The sequence below is a fragment of the Plutella xylostella genome, chromosome 27, assembly GCF_932276165.1.
Source record: "Plutella xylostella chromosome 27, ilPluXylo3.1, whole genome shotgun sequence".
In the NCBI taxonomy this organism is placed as follows: domain Eukaryota; kingdom Metazoa; phylum Arthropoda; class Insecta; order Lepidoptera; family Plutellidae; genus Plutella; species Plutella xylostella.
Window position 1 is genome coordinate 353833 of NC_064007.1, and position 14712 is coordinate 368544.

A 14712-nucleotide genomic window follows, 5' to 3' on the forward strand; every position below is an offset into this window, starting at 1 on the left:
ACTAGTCAAGTAGGGTGACACTCAGTCCTTGAGAGTTTCTTGGATAGTTAGTGATCAGGCACCATCAAACATTTAGTTTTCATGCTGGATTCAAACCATTCGACAAAAACACAGATAACTCACCTGTTGCCGTGGACGTGGCTGGCGCAGAACGCGAAGGAGTAGTGCATGAGGGTGGGGTCCACGGTTTGCTGGCCACTCTCCGCCACATCCAGTAGATCGGAGAGGTAGCACAGATGCCTGAAGCACCCTCGGACGCCGTACCTTGCGCAGTACTCGTCTAAGACAAATACTTGGCCAGGGGAGAACCAACCCTGGAATTGTTTTCCAGGTTCTAGAATTTTGGATCACTTTAAAGAAAACAACTATATATCCTCCGGTTGAATATAAACTTACCAAAGAACAGTAAGGATCTTGCAATCTATACTTGAGTGTAAGAGATTGTAGGGTCAAGAACATCTGATGATGGTCATACTGGCAAGGGTCTGCCTGAATATAATCTTCCATTCCATGCTTTCGTGCTTTATCGGCATCTGGAAACACACAATTAAATTTCTAGTAAGTACGTACTTGTTTAGAAATAACTGAAACTGGAGAATGTCTTGACCTTCAATTGGCTGCCAATATTGTTTCAGATTTACACACATCATGAGAAGGCGAGCTTAGGAATTGGTCGTTTGCCAACATCCACTGCATATCACTACACATACACAATGACTTGTCTATTGAGTATACTGACCTTGACCTTGCTCCTAAATTATGAAGCAGGCATTACAAGTTCACTTATTTCCTATCAACTGCTAAATAGGACCACGTTTTGAACGGCTCCTAATCTAACAAAATTTTGCACATACACGTGCTCACGTCTGTAATCCCTGTTAGTCACAGGTGACTCGCAAGCGAGCTACCCATTTTTCTTGCAAGTTCATATATTTACTACCAACTTCGAAATAAGACGAAGCAAAAAGTAAGAAGTATGCCCTGAGCCCTCACCTCCCATGATCTTATGATGCGTGTCGGACGTGGTCGGGGGCGTGGGCTTGTGGCTCTGCCCCGTGGCCCGGTACAGCGCCATCACCCACAGGTGGCACTCGTTCTCGTCCCCCACCCCCATCAGTACTGACTCGCCGTCGCGGACCGCGTTCATGAAGTACTTGGCTCCAACCAGCTCTGGAATTACGATGTTTTGGATGGGAGAATAGACGTTTATTGGTTTATGATGATTTTAATATTTTGTAATTTCGAAAAGGCTATGTTTTTCAAACAGTTACTGTACTCGACACACAGACTACTGTCCGACAGTGCTAACTTTGCAACTGGTAAAATATTGGCAAATAATTTTTTCTATGTTGCAAAGTTAGCATTGTCACACTCTAATTAACCAGTGCACAACAGTTGGTTTTAGTGATTTGTGCAATACATTAATAAAGTTTTATACTTAACCGTACCTTGTCCAACCATGAGTTGAGCTGAAAACAAAACATACAATTAAAACAGATTACAACCAACACAATCCTATATAAAGTACCGTGTTCATGCAAGCTCAGCATTGCCAAAATGGCATAGAAATTAGTAGTAAATAATTCGCGACAAATTGCGGAATTGGTTTATCGTTCTGATAGCACTCTGATAAAATACATTACCACTCGCGAGCTCAATGTAGTCCACGGTGAACCCATCCAGCTGCATCATCTCCGCCGGCTCCGACTTCTTGTCCTTGTAGGAGCACAGCGCGAACGTGTACTGGCTGACCTGCACCAGCACCATGTAGCGCCGCTTCCACTTGCGCCACACCGCCTTGCCGATCACGTGCAGGTAGCTGGGTAAAGAAGCTTGGTTATTGTAGGAATCTGTTTTTACTTTGATGACATAATTGGCTCTATTCTTAGATAAAGAGAGATCTAAAGCACCTTTTAGTAGCTTATTTCTTAATTTTATCGAGTCGGTGACTAATAAAAGAGCTGGCCTACAGCCTACGCTTCTCATCGTGGTGAAATAATTGGAAAGTTAGATTTTAGACTGTTCTGGGAGCGGCGAACGTATGTTTATTGTTACACTTGAAACGTCACTAGTGGAAGATCACATCATGCTCCTCAAATTAATCGATAGCAGGGATAAATGTATTTTTTGAGGAATGATGTTCAAATAGATGTGTCCTTACCCACAATGCTTCATGTTGAGAGGCTTGTCCATCCGACACGCAATCTTGATCCTCAGGTCTTGGTCTGGCAAGTTCTTAGGAACTGTCATACGATGCCACTCGGGTACCTATGAATGTCGTAAATATTTATTTTTATTTAAACTTGACAAAGTTAGATTTATATGACCATGCATAAATTTACAATCTAATGTATTTAAGGGGCACATTGAAAGAACATAATCTGCCCATAATGTTATGTAATATCTACAACTCTCGATTAATTATAGCTTGTTACCTTGCTGGACAGTGGCGTTGGTCGTAGAACGACTTTCCCCAGTTCCTTGTCTTCAAGCGCCAGAACTCCGGGGTTCTCCGTGTACAGCTTGATCTTCACGGCCGGCAGCGGCTGCGTCGTGCTGAAGTCACCTTGGGTGTCCCACCTGGATGTAAGATTTACAACCGTAAAAATTGTAGAGCGTATACCTAAACGTCTTGCATCCCAAATATTTCGACATACGTTCTTCGATCGCACCTCTTCTAACTGCCAGCTTCAATATCCCTATCTACCGATGACTATGACCTGTCAAAATCAACTTTTTCATCCATAATTTTATTATCCTTTTCAAAACATAATCCAGATTTCAAAAGAAGCTGTTGACTAGCAATTCCTATAAAATAACTCAGTAGGGCGCCAATTTTGTCGATAACTTTTTCACATTCGTCCCTTATTTAATTTGTATGGTGTTGACACTCACATAGGCTTGGAGGCCTCGGCCTGGTCGGTCTGCAGCTTGTCGCCCCCCTCCACCTCCATGGTGCAGTACACGATGCGGTTCGGAGCCAGCGACTTCAGGCCCTTCACCTCCATCACTACCACCTACAAGCATCGGTATAGCATTGGATGAGGAAGGCTCTTTGACAATGGCCTTGGGCACACGTGGTGTCTAGTGATTTGTTTTATGAGTTCCAATGTGAAAGTATGCATTGTTTTGAACAAAAGATGTATGTTCGTGAAATGAAAGATTAACTGCAGGTTTCACTTCTGATTACATAGGTATGGCATGCATTACGATTTAAGTTGAAATGGTCGGTAGATTTAATCAAGATTGCAACTGAGACTAGGTATCTCTTTGAATTTTAACAGTCACATTAGTCTTTTTTGCCACAACATCATCATAATTCAACAGCAACACCTTACCTCAATTTGGAACGTTAGTACTACATCCATTTTGGTCAGCTGAGTGTCGACGTCTCCTCCATCGCTTTCTCCTGTCAACTTGTTGGCCAAAGAGCCTTGTGATCTGAAACACAACTGCTTACTCAACCTTGGACTCGGGTCCGGTCCGGCATTGGATCTGATGGTCCAATCACGTCAATTAATTGCCAATTTTAGGCCACCACCGTGAGAATTTAGGTTTCATTTATTCGTCCATGTTTATGAAGCATTTCAGTGCATAGTTAGTCACATTGTAAAGAGCAAAAATTCATGATTTAATACAGATAAGAGTTATAAGCAAACATCCATTCATATTAATATACATAATATAGGATATTAATGGATTATTTAATGCAATGAATCAAGAATCCAGAACCAGTGTTGTGACATGGATTATTGTACAGATGGAGGGGCATTCACACATATTTGGACACAATGCATGGTGGTAACATTACATACGGGACCCATCACCGATATCCAAGAATGATTAAGCAAAGAAATAGATTTTAGAGGTATTATAAAAGAGCAATCTAACTAATACTAGCTGTACTGGCAGAGTAGGAAATAGGCAAGCAAGACTATGATGGTGTATGTATATACGTAGCATCAAAAATATATTATATACTTAAGTGTATTATGACGGTTAGGGACATAGTCGTACTTACCATTGGTAATATAAAATAAAAGCTCAAATATACAGTGGAACGTAGGTATTTATAATAAGCAAAGCTCTTTAATAAGATACCTATTAGCTTAAATTTATCCGTTGATTATTGCTAAACACGGTACTTATGATGATAAAAACAATTGCAATTAAAAAAGGTGTTATTGATGAGAAGAAATATGTTAAATGTGGAATAATAAAATAATACAATTGCTCATTTACTTCTGTGAAAGTTTCAAAAAAGCTCTGTGATCTTTTATTGCTTAAGTTAAATTACATAACTTTTATTGTCAATATACTGGCAGTATTGATATGTGTCACAAATGGAAGACTTGATAAGGTGTCATAAAACTTAGCGTTTATAGGCTCTTATAATAATAAGCTCATATTTATAGCTTTATCTACCATAAAAAGTCTAAAAGCTGAGGATTGGTATATTTCTGGCTGTGTTTAGTAAAAGCGATTCGATCCCTATGTTGTCATTGATAATGTTTCATCACATTCAGATAACTCTGACCACTCGGATAATCTAGTTCAGTTTACTGCTAAGCTCTAAGCTTCTAAAGATACTTTGTCTATAGTAACTACGGTGGTCTCAAATGACAACTCTAGGGTTTCCAAACGGTAGGTATTAGGGTGTTGGGGTCCTGCTACAACAAGACACGTGCTGAAAGTTTATCAATTTTGTATTTATTACTTGTACTTCCTTTATCCGATCCGGTTAAGTGCCAGGGGACAGAGAAATAATAAACAAAATGAAAATATTGAGTCATGGAAAGTGTATTGATGAACGTCCATCTCTAACCTTTTGAGTAACTCTTAACTCACGTTACCTCTTTCATCCTAAATTAGGATTATATCTGAGGCCAATTTGACATATTTATTGGTGCCAATGAATGTTAAAACGGTTAATTTGAAAAAAAACCTACAGATTACTTGTAGATTGGTAGAATGATAGTGTGAAATGGACGAACATGACATTTTATTGAAATCTATCGATAGTAATTAAATGGAAGAAACTATTGTGAGTGCAATACACTCTAAGAACTAATAAATGAAAATATAGGATAATAATATCACAACACAACAATAAAATAGTAAGTTCACAAACAAGGAATTCCAAAATATGTTGAAGTAATGATTACAAAGATTTAGAAAATGCCAATTAGTTTCAGCAAGTAATATCAACTTATTTTTCAATGAATAATGATCAGTAAGACACTTTAGCTACAGTAGTAGGTACTAAGAAAGTTTTTATTGTAAATTACTGTGCTTTGACCCTTTCTGTTGTTTAATTTTAGATTTTTCATATATAAATTACAACGCATGACGCAAGACACACAAACACAACAATGACACACCAAATAACAAAGGCAACCATATTTATCTTCTACTTTAAAAACTACCGGATTATAAAATATATTTTGCAATAAGTATTTCTGTTGGTTGTGTCTTTAATGTAGCAGATAAATTGGTATTTACTTGTAAGTACTAAAAATATTGAGGAAACAATGATTTTTATAGGTCCACACAACTTTCTCATATACTTCACTATTATCATTAATTTCCTCAACATTTTTAGCTCCATTTAGATTTAATTCTGTAAGTTTTTTGTTTATTCTGTAAACACTGACCTGTGATTATACCGCTTGATTTTATGCAGGCCATATTTGGAGTCGGCGCCGCCCTTCGACACGGGCAACGACTCCAGATTGGCCATCAGCAGGTTGATCGAAGACTTCAGCTCTTCTATGTACAGGGATTCCATCTCTTTCAGTACAAACTTCGGCATCAGCTTTCGGTTCTAGAAATAAAGCCATTATTAAGTCTTAATAAAGACAACATATTTACGTAAATACCTATTTTATTAAAGTCACATGAATTAGAAAATGAATAAACTTATATTGACCCTTTCCATTTCGTTGACTTTCTGCATCCGACCGTCCAGTTCTCTCCTGATGGCTGCGGCTTGTTCATCCGCAGAGTCCAACTGCATCAAAGTTGAACAATAAATTAGTAAAAAATACCAGCGATAAATATTAAACAGTCAATTGAAGCAATTAGATCAAACTGCCACGTTGAAAATGAAACAAAGATTTTTCATCAATACTTACAGTCTTCTTCTTCTTCTTCCTAGCCTTTTCCATAAGTAGGGTCGGCGTCATGTCACGCCATTTTACTCGTACCCTATCATCTGTCATATCTTCATTCACTCCACACTCTCATTACAGTATCAGTATCAAAAAAGTCTCACCAACAAAGCGTTGAACAGCAGTTGGTGTTCGAACTTCTTGACTCCCAATATCTGTTGGAACATGTCGTAGAGTTGTTCCTTGCTGAGGATGCACTCGGCGTTGAGGCTCTGTTGCTGCGCACGCGACGGCCGCTTAGAGTCATCGTCGCCGGGGATGCCTGGGCAAGCCATTTGGGGTTAGTCAAAGGGTTGGAATTTTCTTGGGATTTTACAATTTGGTGGTTATTGAGGTGTAGATATTATGAATGTGTTAGTGATTGATTTCCAAGTAAGTAGAAACTTTCAGTACTTGTTTTTGCAGGCCAGTGTTGAGGTGGAAGCTTTCAGTGTTGAAAGTTTGAATTGGTGTATTTTATTTCAGTTAATTACTCAGCTTATTTGGACCGAGATTTTTGGATTTCTGTCAATTAAGTTGACTTGTATGTACGGAACATTTACCAATGTGTTCAAATCTATTACTATCTTGCTCTGACACTATACTATCAAAGCAAGCGAGAAACATATTTAAATGCGTTTAAATGCTTTGTAAAAGTCACCCTTTATATTAGAGAGAATAAAAATAAAATTTTGCTTGCGTAAATTGTGTAGTTTTTGTGGCATTGTTAGATACAGTCATGTAGATCTACATGTTAATGGTGAGAGATTCATATAATTATAAAAAAAATACGATCAGGCATCTTTGAAGCTGAAATTAGTGTATTTTAAATCATGCATATTTGAAATATGTGAGTTGTTGGTACACGTGAATGACATTGGTACCAATATACAATCGGCATTGTAATTTACAGTTATAATTATAGTAGTGGAGTGCAATAATGTAAACATTCAGTATTATAACACTTTCAAGGGTTTATGTAAACAGAATAGTAGGTATTTGAAAGTGTAAAATTTTATTAGATGAGATTTATTTCATGTTTTCAAAACAAATTTGAAAAATACTTAAATTTTACTGCTTATTAAAAGTGATTTATCAAATAGCCAATGGAATAACCGAAATTGCCAACACTAAATTTAGCTTGAAAAGTATGTGTAAGTTACCACCATAATAAAAATAAACTGCTTGTGTACGCAGCAGCAAAAGTTATTGTACAATACTGGGTAAATTTGCGTTATTAATAAAATGCATTTAAGCAAAACACAAGCTTTATCGACCTGCAAAGTAACTATCAAAAAGGCAAAATTTCATAAACAAGCAACAGTACAAGACGCAAGCACAAGATCCAACCAATCAAAAGAGTTGAAATGATCAGTTCTGAGTAACCTGATACCTGTTATTCCTGTTCGGGTGTGTGAGAGAGACATGTCGTGAGAGAGAGGGACAGAAACACGATAGAGTGAGCAGGCGACACAAAATTCGGGTACAAATAAAACTAAGGTTTTACATTTACCCTCTACGTTTAGACAACCATGGTGATAGCAACAGTTTGAAATCAAAAGACTGATAGATTGATATAACGTAATTGTGGAATTTAATATGGCACAACTTGAATGTATAATGTAAATAAATAATGGCCTAATGACTCAATTTTATCCATATTATGTCTCAAATCATCCCATCAGTCAGCTGTTATGGTTCCATTAAACCAGGAATAGCAAGGTATATTATTTTAAAAAATTGCTTTTGCTTATATTTTTCCGATTTTGCTAATGCTATTGTACAATGCTATTTCTGGTTTAAGGTATATTTAAATATCTCAGTTTAACATTACAGACAGTGATAATAGACAACATCAAGGCATTTCAGGCAGCACAATGATCAGTTTAGGTTGGTAGGTATTTATTGTAAGAGTTTATTTTGAGTTTCAGAACATCTAATTTAGGAACTAATTTGCTGCCAATAGTTTGAAAGTATTTCAAAATGCAAAAATCCTTCCAAGTACGTATATTTTTTATTATCGCCTTGGAAGATTTTTCGCATTTCTCAAGTGATTTTGATTAATCTAAGCTTTGCTTTAGTAAAACTGAAGATCAAAATCACTTACAAAGACAATCCAGAAAATGCATCAATATTGCATAGAATATAATTCAACACCGGAAGTTTCTGAATTTTCTTTATTTTAATATAGTTTATTTTGTACTGACTGTAATGAAGTAACATTTAACATTGAGTTTTTACGATGCACATACATTATTTTTTGCAATAAGTATCACAACAATGCAATCTGCAAACCTCAAGCTTGGTTTCAACACACACATGCCTTCATTTATTTTAAGATTTACTTAGTTTACGGAAAGTTAAAACCCTTTATCATACTCACCGGTTCCTTTCATTATGCAGTCAAATTTAGCCAGCCAGGAAGTTAAAACTGTTTCTTTACTTAATCCATCAATTTCAGGCAAAGACCTGGGAAATAAGGATTAAGTGAGTTTCTAATACTTGTATATTTTTATATTAATAGTTTTGACTTGTATCATCTTGAACAGGGATGGTTTATATAAATACTAGGTAAGTATATACCTACTAGGACCACTATTATTGTTGAATATTGTTTAAAAGCCAGATTTCAGTTACAAGTTCAAGTTTGGTTTTTCTAAATGATTAAACACTTTGAGTGTAAGTTTAAGCAATACTTGTCCCTAACTTTGTAAATATTGTAAAAACTTAAATAGCTAGATTCTATGAAGTTGCGCCTTTAACCTTACTCACAGACTCCAATCCTGTGTCAGTCCTGTCTATGTCCTCAATATTATATTATTAATAAAAAAACAACTTCACAGGTGAAAATTAACTACTGATAAACAATAACTTTCTGTCCTTGACTTGTTCAAATACCTGACTCTCTTTTCAATGTTATTTCTGAACACTTCGCGGAAGTCGTGGTGAGAACAGGCTCCGGATTTCACCATTTGCTCAACTCTCTCCGACTTGAGAAAAACGTCGTGGTAAGATTGGACCGCATTTTGAAACGCCTCATCAGCTAGGATCTGGGTTTCGCCTTTTAGAAAAGCCTGTTAAAGAAAACACACTGATATTGATTACGTTCTCGAGTAATATGCCTAAATATCTAGCATATAAATAGTTCCTATTTGTTGATCAACACATAACGCAACATTATCATTAGCGTTATAAAGGTATTTTAGATATTCAAATCCTAATCTGAGGAATCGTGTACATTGATGATATAATCATAATAAAAACATCATACAAAATATCTATGGAGGATGTTAATACTACATTACGGTTGTAAGATAGTAGATGAAGTATTAACCTGAAACCGAGCCTGTATGGTGTCCAGCTGGTGGGCCGTGAGCTTGGTATGCCTCCGCGTCATGTCGGTGGGTTGTTTCGCGTTGAACGGATGCGCGACACATCTAGACACGAACACGTACAGTTGAAGACGCCGCTTTTTGTCCTCTTCCAGTTTTTCCATCTTCTCCTGTAAAATCATACTTTTATTAAAGAGTGTACCATGAAATTTACTAACAATACCATTATATTTGAATATAATCATGACGCATAATTTGATGAGTAGATATAATCCATTTCCAAGGTTTACTTTGGCCGAGCATGTTAATTATAATTAAACGGTTGGATGTAGGTATAAGAAAAGAGCCTCTTTGAATGTCTTTTCAGTTCCTTCCACCCTGGTTTGTCAGCTGACGCTTATGAAACCTGACCATTTTTTCTGACTGACCTGAGGATCCTGGTCTTTGTCAGACTGGCTGGCGGCGGAGGGGCTGGGGCTGGGCGCCGGCGCCTCGCCGCTGCTGGCGCTGCCCGTCGACGTTCTGCGCATAAACGAACTATCGCATGATGCGAGTTATTACCCAGCGATGATGAGCGCGCTAGCTACGCGGGTGACGGTGAGGTTGCTGAGTTACTTTGATTGTTTTTGCGGAAGGATTGGGACCCCTATTAGTAGTAGTTAGTATCTTCACTTGAGTTTCATTACCTAAGTACCTAAGTAAGTGTACTTATATTATATTTTTGTCCAAATTTATTACATAGAAGTCTTGTATTCAATTATGTGGTTACCAAAAAATTATATCTTATTTGGTACCTTCCATATATACTTAAATTCAATAACAATCAAAGCAACTCATCAAAAGCAATCTACTGGCTACTACTGCACTACTTATTTCTATATTAATTGTTTAATTATATATATTTAGTCTAGGCAGTTACTATATTTTGGAATCGTACCTAGCTACTTACATGATACCTACATAATACTATAGATCTAATCATCTCCAAAGTATCTTTCAAACTGAGCCCAACTTTAAAGCTATTCTAGCAATGTAGATATGAGTCAAGTTTACTAAGTAAGCTCATGAGAACGATTTTAATGCTATGTGTTATGTGACCTAAGCGGGTAATTCGTATGTAAAATAATGCAAAAGAGTTGAGTAAATTACATGGAAGAACAGTCGGTTGATTAGGGTCGCATGTTACTTTACCTTACATAATGAGAAACGGGAAATTTTAATTAAGATTACCCGGAAAATTGAGCCTTGGGTCAAAGGCTTCTATTTAAGGATCTGTTAGCCAAAGCTACTTAGATAAATAATTATTAATATTGGAAATTTTAATTGCTGGACAAACCTTAACGAAATTTATGTTTTCTTCACTGGAAACCTTATTTTATTATGCCGTCGATTTACAAAAATAGCCGTCTTGTAGATCATTAGAATGTTAAGTATAAAACTTTCAACATTACACTTGGCTAATGCTTGGGTACTTTATTTTATAAAATATATTATACATACTTAAGTAGATAGATCACCTTTTGGTAGTTTTGTTTTTAGTCTATTACAGTACCAGAGGCATAAATTTCTTTTGACAAATATAATTTCGTGTTCATTTATCGATAAAGGTACGCTGGGGGCGATAAGCTGTTCGGTCTCTATTTCGTTATGTGTGTAAACACGTCAATTACTCTCGAAAAAAAGCCAATCAGCGGAATTGAATCACATTGTATTTTACAGGGCACTTTTATCGCATAAGCATCAAACTCTTGCGTCTTCATGTAATTCTCTGTCTCACTTACGCATGTGGCGGCGGCGCTAGTGCTGCCTCCCTCTGCCTCGTGGCGGGGTGCAGCGGCGCGGCCAGCGGCGCCGTCGTCAGCGGACTGGCTCCTGACAAACAGATGAACAAACAATCAGCATTTATGTAATTAATGTATCATCAGCTCATAGAGCACAATCACTCTTCCTCTTTCGTTGTCTAATGCGGTTTCTTAACATGGGTTTGGATGATAAATACCTACCTAGCTAAAGTTTTTTGCGGCCGAGTTACTATTTGAGTCCACGAATAGCATAGATTACCTACGAGCTTAATAGCAGTAGCAGGTATGTACCTAGAGTTAGAAACTTGGCTTGATCTGATTAACTTCTTTTTGACAGTGCAAGCTAAATGAGCCTCGTGTTGGCAACTTTCATTAAATATTTTGGTGGGATTGCATATTTTGAGCTAAACAATCGGCAATCTCATAATTTTATTTGTTTTCCTTACGCAAAAAAAGTTCACTTCACTCGCTCGCAATCGCAACCGAGTTTGTGTTACAACAAATTGAACAACTCGACAAGTTAGTCACAACTTGCTGCGACAATTATTCACTCCACAATATTTCCTCTCACTGCGAAGCTTATTCTTGTCGCTTTGTAAGTTTCATTCTGAATTAAACATTGCTTTGTACAACTTTATAATAGACCCCGAGTATACGGTTTCATAATATTAAACTTTTCATAACTTTGTTCGTGCAATACGCGACACGCTGAAATTAAATATGCATGGTGGCTGTAAAAAAAGCCGTTATTTTATGTCCAATACTAAGTACGGGTTTTTCGGATCGATACTAGATTGGCGACCTAGTTTTACAGTAACAAGCTTCAGATAATGATGAGAAAAAAGTCCAGCAGTGTATTGCAATAGGCTTGTAATAGATACTAGTATAATCATATTCGAGGGTATATGAGCGAAAAAGTAGGTATAGAAATAGCTAATTTTTGGTATTTTTAACCTACGAGAGACTTTTGTCCCCAAGTTTAAAGTGTGTGTTATTCGTTACCAATGACCTTAGACAGGTAACAAACGACAGAGTGACAAGCGAAGACAGAGTGTTGTAACGCTCCTTTGTCTTCCAGGCCAGCAGTGGACGACTACAAGCAGATGATGTTTATGATGATGATGACCCTACATACCTTTCCCCGGCAGGCCGGCGGTGGAGCCCCGCGGCAGGTCGGGCTTGCCGCGCACGGAGGGGCGCGCCGCCGCCAGAGACCCCGGAGGCGCCGCTGCAACCAGGACCACATGAGTTATACATGAGGGAAACTATAGGGAATTTAGGGTATTAAGAATGGGTGACTATGGGGTTGATGGTAAATGACGAATGCAGGATTTCTTGAGGCCAAACTATTTACTGAACCAAATTACATTTTCTTAAGTGTGTTCTAAGTGACGGGCGCGAGACGACTAGTGTCTGCGCATTGTTCGCTACTGGAAGTTACTAGAAAGCTGACATTGCAAAACGTGACTATAACATGTGTCGCTACATCACTTCCCCCGTTTTTCAAAATTTTTCTCAAAAATTTTCAAGTACAATACGTAATACCTATGTTACAAAAGCATCTCTTACGGAGCTTTAAACTTGAAACATACAATATCAAACGAAACAGAAATCACAAAATTACATTTCAATACTGATACAAAATTAACAAATCAAACTTATAAATCTCACACAATAAACCACTTGGTATAACTACGTAGCACTCTGTTCACTCGCGACGCGCTTATCACATTCCGCTGACCGTGCAAGATGAACGCTGCTACCTCGGTTCTGCGAATCCGACCTCGTGTGTGATTGAACCATGTGGAATTTCCGATCTAAAAATAGCTTCTTTCGTTGCATCTCTCATCCATCCTGGCGGGAACTTCCATGAGGACCCTCGAGTGAGCCTCCACGTGGGTGACCAGTCCACTATGCTCCAGCTCGGCAGCCTCGCAGCGAGGAAACCGCCCAAAACTCGCTAACTCCAGAAGCGCCGATTACCGCCCGTTGACCTTCCGTCGTGAACGCGCAATCGTACCTTCTATGTGTGTTCCACTCGTCCAGGTCCTGACTTGAGATGCTTCGATACGCTAATTACTTCTGCGTTGCGTTACAAAAATTTGTGAAGGGGTGATGCACTTCCAGTCGGGGATGATTATAATTTCTTGATGTTTGCGCCTGTTACCCCATGGCCCTGCTGGGGGAGCCGTCTCGTCCACGCCGTTCCATGCTGCGCCGCGTCATCGCCGTCCTGACTCCATCATTTCTTCCGAAGGTTGCGTGTTCAGGTTGTCGGAGGTCACCAATTTAGGGTATTAAGAATGGGTGACTATGGGGTTGATGGTAAATGACGAATGCAGGATTTCTTGAGGCCAAACTATTTACTGAACCAAATTACATTTTCTTAAGTGTGTTCTAAGTGACGGGCGCGAGACGACTAGTGTCTGCGCATTGTTCGCTACTGGAAGTTACTAGAAAGCTGACATTGCAAAACGTGACTATAACATGTGTCGCTACAGGAACAAGGTGAAGGAATGGTGTGGGGGGAAATTTACGCTTCTCTTAGTGTTGGCCAGGAAAGCAGTCGCTGACTGCCCTGTCTGGATATTTTATCCGTCATTCGTTATACCTAAAAGGGAATGAGGTAAAAGTTGAAGGAATGAACGCTAGACCATCCTAAGGCATCCACTAAGTACCTGCCTATCTATTTCTATTTACCTACCCATGGTGAAGATAGATGTAAGATTTTCTGAACGCCCTTTGTATCTGACGTCATGATGGATTCACAAAACGTATAAGTGGACAGCTAAACCTAAACATAGGATGACATCACAATCATTACAATAACCTTCTCAAGCGGCATGCTATTGAATGGAAAATCACGCCCTATTTACCGGCTCAGCCGGCGAAAAAAACTTTCACTCGGTATTCTTAGAAAAGGTGAAGAAAATCGAACGTGACCTTGCGACCAGGGCCTTGAGAACAAGTCCTTGAGTGACCTTGAGAGTGTCAAGTTCCAAGTTTCACGTGATTGCGCAAACAGACGTCTCGAATCCACAGTTCAAGTTATTTGCAAGTTACTTTCAATGAGGCTATTCAAATATCACGAAATTTTCCTTAATAAAGTTTGTGTTGGTATTTTCATTTACATCTAAAGAAATATCTGAAGGACAATTCTCGTGTCATATACACATTCTAATGGAATTCATTTTGACCTTTTCAGGATTATTTTCCACAAATATCGAAACGTTTATGAAAACGCGACGCTCACGCTACGCGCGTTGACTTGCGAACATGAACTAGTGAACGCATCTAGTAATAGGTAATACGTTTATTTTCAGATTACAAGGTCCATAGCAGCAAAGAATAAAATTGAAACGTTTTTACCGGACCTCATGAACCATTCTTATACTTGGGGTCTAACTGTAAAATTACAAATAAGTACCC

The 14712-nt window shown here is 38.2% G+C and overlaps 1 protein-coding gene across 11 annotated transcripts in view; it reads right to left on the reverse strand.

The window, feature by feature from the left end:
* The window catches only part of LOC105386498 (calcium-dependent secretion activator), a 39088-nt gene that overhangs the window by 9574 nt on the left and 14802 nt on the right, over positions 1–14712 (reverse strand). For 5 of the 11 annotated variants that reach the window (XM_048630854.1, XM_048630849.1, XM_048630851.1 and 2 more), the window contains exons 3-21: positions 12419–12511; positions 11263–11353; positions 9910–10018; positions 9484–9651; positions 9048–9223; positions 8533–8618; positions 7543–7551; positions 6275–6432; positions 5930–6010; positions 5655–5824; positions 3339–3495; positions 2896–3017; positions 2436–2580; positions 2162–2268; positions 1644–1819; positions 1449–1469; positions 994–1170; positions 397–533; positions 124–314 (exon numbers count right to left, since the gene is read on the reverse strand). In XM_048630854.1, the coding sequence (XP_048486811.1) occupies positions 124–314; positions 397–533; positions 994–1170; positions 1449–1469; positions 1644–1819; positions 2162–2268; positions 2436–2580; positions 2896–3017; positions 3339–3495; positions 5655–5824; positions 5930–6010; positions 6275–6432; positions 7543–7551; positions 8533–8618; positions 9048–9223; positions 9484–9651; positions 9910–10018; positions 11263–11353; positions 12419–12511 (2374 nt within the window). Of the gene's footprint in view, positions 1–123; positions 315–396; positions 534–993; positions 1171–1448; positions 1470–1643; positions 1820–2161; positions 2269–2435; positions 2581–2895; positions 3018–3338; positions 3496–4717; positions 4727–5654; positions 5825–5929; positions 6011–6274; positions 6433–7542; positions 7552–8532; positions 8619–9047; positions 9224–9483; positions 9652–9909; positions 10019–11262; positions 11354–12418; positions 12512–14712 lie in introns of all 11 variants that reach the window. The other 6 variants (XM_048630855.1, XM_048630845.1, XM_048630850.1 and 3 more) reach the window with 5 other exon arrangements.